Source organism: Poecilia reticulata, chromosome 3 (genome assembly GCF_904066995.2).
Source record: "Poecilia reticulata chromosome 3, P_reticulata-male-v2, whole genome shotgun sequence".
NCBI classification, from domain to species: Eukaryota; Metazoa; Chordata; class Actinopteri; order Cyprinodontiformes; family Poeciliidae; genus Poecilia; species Poecilia reticulata.
This window is the reverse complement of record NC_088832.1, coordinates 34,844,052-34,849,275: the sequence shown is the minus strand read 5'-3', so window position 1 is coordinate 34,849,275 and position 5,224 is coordinate 34,844,052. Positions and strand designations below refer to the sequence as shown.

The 5,224-nt window shown below is 38.1% G+C and overlaps 1 protein-coding gene across 1 annotated transcript; it reads right to left on the bottom strand.

Annotated features, from left to right (window-relative positions):
- Positions 1 to 263: 263 nt before the first annotated feature.
- Positions 264 to 4,979, bottom strand: LOC103463038 (up-regulator of cell proliferation-like). The gene has a single exon (XM_081604880.1). The coding sequence runs from the start codon at positions 4,977 to 4,979 to the stop codon at positions 264 to 266; it is 4,716 nt and encodes a 1,571-aa protein (XP_081461006.1).
- Positions 4,980 to 5,224: the final 245 nt, after the last annotated feature.

Genomic DNA, 5,224 nt, shown 5'->3' with positions numbered 1-5,224 from the left:
AAAAGTTCTGTCAAGTGCTCAGTATAAATCTATTAAGTCTGTAGAAACAAAGCTATATGAACAAAAAAAACATCCACTGATGTTGTTCCTCAGCTTTAAAGTCAAAACAAATAGCTTCATATTAAAAAAGGACAAAACAAAGTAAAAATTAATGGTGTATATCATTAAAGCATCTTAAATGTTGATGATATTGCTACTAGCAGCCTAACATGTTTAGTTGCTTTTCTCTTTGTTTGTTTTGGTTTTGAAAGTTGCTTAGATTTTCAGATATTTCTTTTGTAAAACCTTTTTAGTTTCATTGATATTTCGAAAGCATCCTCTAAGCCTTTTAGAGCTTGTTCCTTTGTGATATTCTTCCAATCCTCTGGAACATCTGCTGGCTTGGCCTTGTAAAGTTTAGCAAAGTGATCATTGTATGTTGCCAGAACATACTTCCAATAGTCTGTTACCTCAGTGGTGGAGTCTGGTTGGATTTTCCAGTGTGGATAAAAATCTACATACTTTTTGTATGGATGCCCCTCACTTTCAGTGTCTGCATTTTTAAAATAGTGTTCACTGCACACATCAGTTGTGCAGAGTGTTTCGACTAGTTTGTTATCATCTTCATACCTGCTTCCACCAAGTCCTTGTGGCCGATGCACAGCCGCTTGATGCTGCAGATGTTCTTTGCCTCCTGCATCACAGGGAACTTTACAAAAAGGACATTGCCTCCCACATCCAAACACTCTTCTGAAAAGCTCATCCTGTGGTTTGATTAGAAGTTTGTTGATTGTGTCAGTAACATCTTCAGAGCTTGTAAATTCCTCCTGAAGCTTTTCCTTCAGCTCATTTACAGACGTCAGCAGACTGTCAATAAATACCTGGCATTTGATTTCAGTCGGGAACAGAGAAGTTTTTTCAGCCTCTACTGAAAATGATAAATCTTTTACCAGATATTTTTGCATTCTGCTGATAAACTTTGATAGGTTTTCTGTGTCATCTGGGAGCAGCACTCCTTCCCCGTCCTTTGAGGAATTTTTGATGGCTTCTGTGATTTTGTCAACAATAATCTGCAGACTCTTGTTCTTGAGATTGGTCAAAGTCTTGTCTTGAGACACTTTTTGCTGGATGTGTAGAAAAATCCAGTTTTTGATATACAATTCATATTTAGAAATATATTTACCAAATCCCTCCAAGTCATCTTTTTGCAGAAGCTCCTTCTGAATATTATATGAGAAAAAGGAACGTGAACTGTACTCTTCTGAATCATGATTTTTCAGAATTTCATCTACGATATCTATTCCCAGAGTTCTGTTGATGAAATCCTCCACTGCTGGTCTGAGACACAACTTGACAAAATCACTTGCTTTCTGTTGGCTTTGTTCCGTCTTGTCCTGTGATTGTTTGTATTGATCTATAAAGTCTGACAAGTACTGACTCTTGTACTTTTCCAGCTGATTTATGGGACTGTTCACAGCAAGGAACGTTTTGTGCATCTGTGTGAATTTTTTCACGGCAAAGCTGCAGATATGAACTTTCAGATCAAGTTCAAATGTGATGTTGTGATGTTTAAAGTTTTGGGTCAGTGACAAATTAATCTTGTCTAATAGTTCCTTTGTATAAAGCTCATTATAATCTGAGTTTGTCCTCATGATTCCAAGGACATCTTGTTTGCAAGACTCAATGAGAGCATCAGCTGCTGTCTGTAAGTCTCTTTTTACATTTTTCTTCAGAAAGATATTTAATTTTTTCGCAGTTTTTAGATGTTTAGTTCTTGCCTTGAAATCACTTTCTTCAGTTTCTTTTAGGTCTCCAATTTTCTGAAACTCCTCATTAACTTTGAGATGTGAGAAACTTTTTCTCAAGTGATTCTTCACTTGGTCAGAAATATCTTGCTCTTTTAAGTCTGACATATTTTCAGTAGCTTTGGCCCACATTTTCTCAAACTCATCAGTCAGTTTTTCTTCAGACAGTTCAGTGTCTCTAAACTCTTTCAGGAGATTTCCCACGTGGGTTTCAATTAGTCCTTTGAATTCTCTGTGAAGATCCTGAACCACCTTCGAACTTTTTTTCAACTCACCAGCACAGTCTAGTTTGTGGCTTGTTGAATATTGGATTTCTCTTGCCAGAGATTTGATATTGTTGATAAAATCCTGTCTGTATTTCTCTATCAAATGTGCGTGTACATCTTTTCTTTTGTAGTAGTCTAAAAGCTTCTTTGTCATTTCTTTTTCTTGGGCGGTTTTAATTTTTAAAAGCTCATCTTTTTTTGAGCCGACCAGATTAAATAAATCCTGGTCACTTTCAGTGTTAGCATTGCGGATTTCCACCTCTGCTTCTGTCTTCCAGGTAAGAATCTGTCTTCTGAGCTCCCATTCCCACTCATTGAACTCTATACACAAGTTGTCGTAGGCATTAGCCACAAGACTGTTTCTGAAGCTGAAGATAAAATTTTCATATTTTACTGCTTTCCAAAGACTTTTCATCCATTCTAGAAAGTCTGGGATGTAAAACTCATCCATGCTGTTATATTCTTCGTCTAACTTGAGAAGATTTTTCTTCACGTCAGCAACAGCTTCGCTGTAACCAGTGTTTACTGGAGCCATTGGTGGAGTGCCATGCCAGAGACCTGGAATGTACCAGTTGTTTTTTTCCATGTCGTAGTCCAGGACATCAGTGAACTGCTTAATAGTTGGTTGTTTTTCCATTTTAGCAGCAATTTCAGTCATTTCATTGAGCTGATCCAAGAGGCGTTTTCTGTCAATCATGCATTTGGAATGAGCTGAAACTGCCCCAACGTTCTGATGCACAAAATGACAAACTGGTTTTTTTCCAATCTCTTTCATTCTTAAGAATGCATGAACTGCAATTTGCAGGACATCTTTCATCTCTGTTGAGTGCTCCATTGCTATATTGATGATGGTGATGTCACTTAAGCCAATGACGAAGGTTGCCAGCTGGTTGTCATGTTCATTACTGTCCTCAAGTTGAGCCATTTGAGGAGATTTGAGACCTTCTGTATCAATGAGAACTATGAAATCATAATTCAGTTCATTTTTCAAATCCTCTTGAACTCTGAGGAAGATCATGTAAGCTCCTCTTGTACATCTGCCACTGCTGACTGGAAACTGGACACCAAACATGGTGTTGAGGAGCGTTGACTTCCCAGAACTCTGAACACCCAGAACAGCTACTATCAGCAATCTGCTCCTGTTTCCAACTTTCTTATGGACCTCAGTAAGTACAGCTGACACCCATTTTTCTGGGACGTTGGAAGCGTCTCCATCCAGAAGCTCTAAAGGATGTCCATCCATCACCATCTCAGCAGCCAATTGAGGGAGACGAGAGATTTCCTCTGTGTTTTCCTGTGAAAACTCGTAGATCAGACCCATCTCTCTCATGAAATGCTCGATTCCTAAAGAGCTCTCCAGCAGAGCTTGATCTAATTCAGCAACACGTTCTACATTTTTATTTTCTTGTTCCCTTTTTAATTGGTTTCTCAGTTCAGAGAGTTTGATTCTTGAGTGTGAATCCAGTGTGAGTTTTATCCATTTCAAGAAAAAATCTCTTTTTTCTTTACTTGTAGATAAATTGTCAATAAAAATCTTCATTGATTTTGATAGTTTGTATTGACTTTGTTCCTTTCTGATTTCTTGTTTTTTTTTCTGGAGCTTTGATATGTAATGCTCCAGTCCTGAACCACCAGCTTTATTCAGTCTACATTCCTCCTTTTCTAACTTTGAAAGTTTTTTCCAATTTTCTCCCTGCAAACGAAGTTGCTGTTTCTTGTAGTCAGGTATGCTTCGTACCCCAATTCCTTCCCTGATGCTCTCAGCTGCCTTCTGTTGTGCAGCACTCCCATGTTCATCCACAATCAGACCAAGTTCAACAGCTTTATCACTCATGCTTGCAATGCTCATCCAGCTAGACACCTGTTCTAGTGAAGTCTTAATTGATACATGAAGTTTCTTTGAAAAATCTGCAACATTTACTTCCCGTTTTTTGGCGATCACTTGGTTTTTTGGCAGTCCTAATTTTTCCACCGCTGTTTTAACAGACGTAGTGTCTTCTTCATTTTTGTTGTGATTGAACACAAAGAATAGTTTTACTTTTACATTATGTAAAGACATTAAAATCTTCAGTTCGTCTTCTTGGATTTTGTCCATTAGGACAAAGACAGCTGTTGACATTTCATAAAGAAAGGCAAACTGTGTTGGTGATTCACAAATGTGTCCTCGTAAATTAGCAAATATCACTAGTTTCTGAAAATTTTCATCATTTACTCTTCCACAGGGAAGGTACCAGCTAATCTCCACCAGTCCATTTGCAATCTCTCTATGATGGGCCTCTCCCTCCATTTCTCTGTGCATGAAGATATTTTTGTGCTGTTGGCCATGGCTCATCACATGATTGAGCAACAGGGATTTTGATAAACTGCTGTTTTTCAGTCTCACAAAAGAGTAGAATGGTGCATCTGCTTGGACAATACTGGCTTCTGCAAAGCCTTTTGATTCAGATAGCTCAGGTGGACGCCACTCTTTGACGATGTCTCTCAAGGCCCAAAGCATCAGGCCACACTGACTGTTATTACAATGTGGCAACAACAGCGGGACAGAAAACTGGCACATTGACAACTTGAGTGCCATTTCTTGTTGTAAGAAACTGTCAGCACAGAGGAACAGTGCCACAAAGAGGTCAAGGGTATTAACATTATTGTCATTGTTCCCATCAGTATAAAGTTCAAAGCTAAAGGGATCATCATTTTCATCTTTACTATCTAGTAATTGAATGCATCCTCTGCAGTTAGCATTGATCTGCAACAAATGTTTAAGAAAATACCATGGTAAATCTGTTTGTAATGAAGGGCGATGTTCATATATGCTGTTTTTGTTGAGCTCCAGTAGAGAACGAAGAGTGAGCTTGTTGGGATAATATTCTTCCAGTCCAAGCTTGGAGAGAGTGTCAGACAGTGCTGTAACAAAAAGCAACAGAGTATTCATCTTTAGAAATGTGCCTGTATTGATAACAAAACCACATTTCATTTTATATTTTGTGCTCAGATGGCAGATTGATGAATCCTAGAAATACACTACTGGAAGTCTTCTAGTTTAGATAGGGCTACAATGTTTTCCAACTGTTGCTGGTCTCTATTTAATGACCATCTCTCGTTTCTCAATTGACAGTGTGCTTATATGTTTTTAGTGAACTTTTATATTTTTCAAAGGTAAAGAAGCAGTATTATGTA

Bases quoted from the DNA above. Each gene is read 5' to 3' on its own strand.
- LOC103463038 (XM_081604880.1), bottom strand. From the start codon at position 4,979: ATGAATACTCTGTTGCTTTTTGTTACAGCACTGTCTGACACTCTCTCC.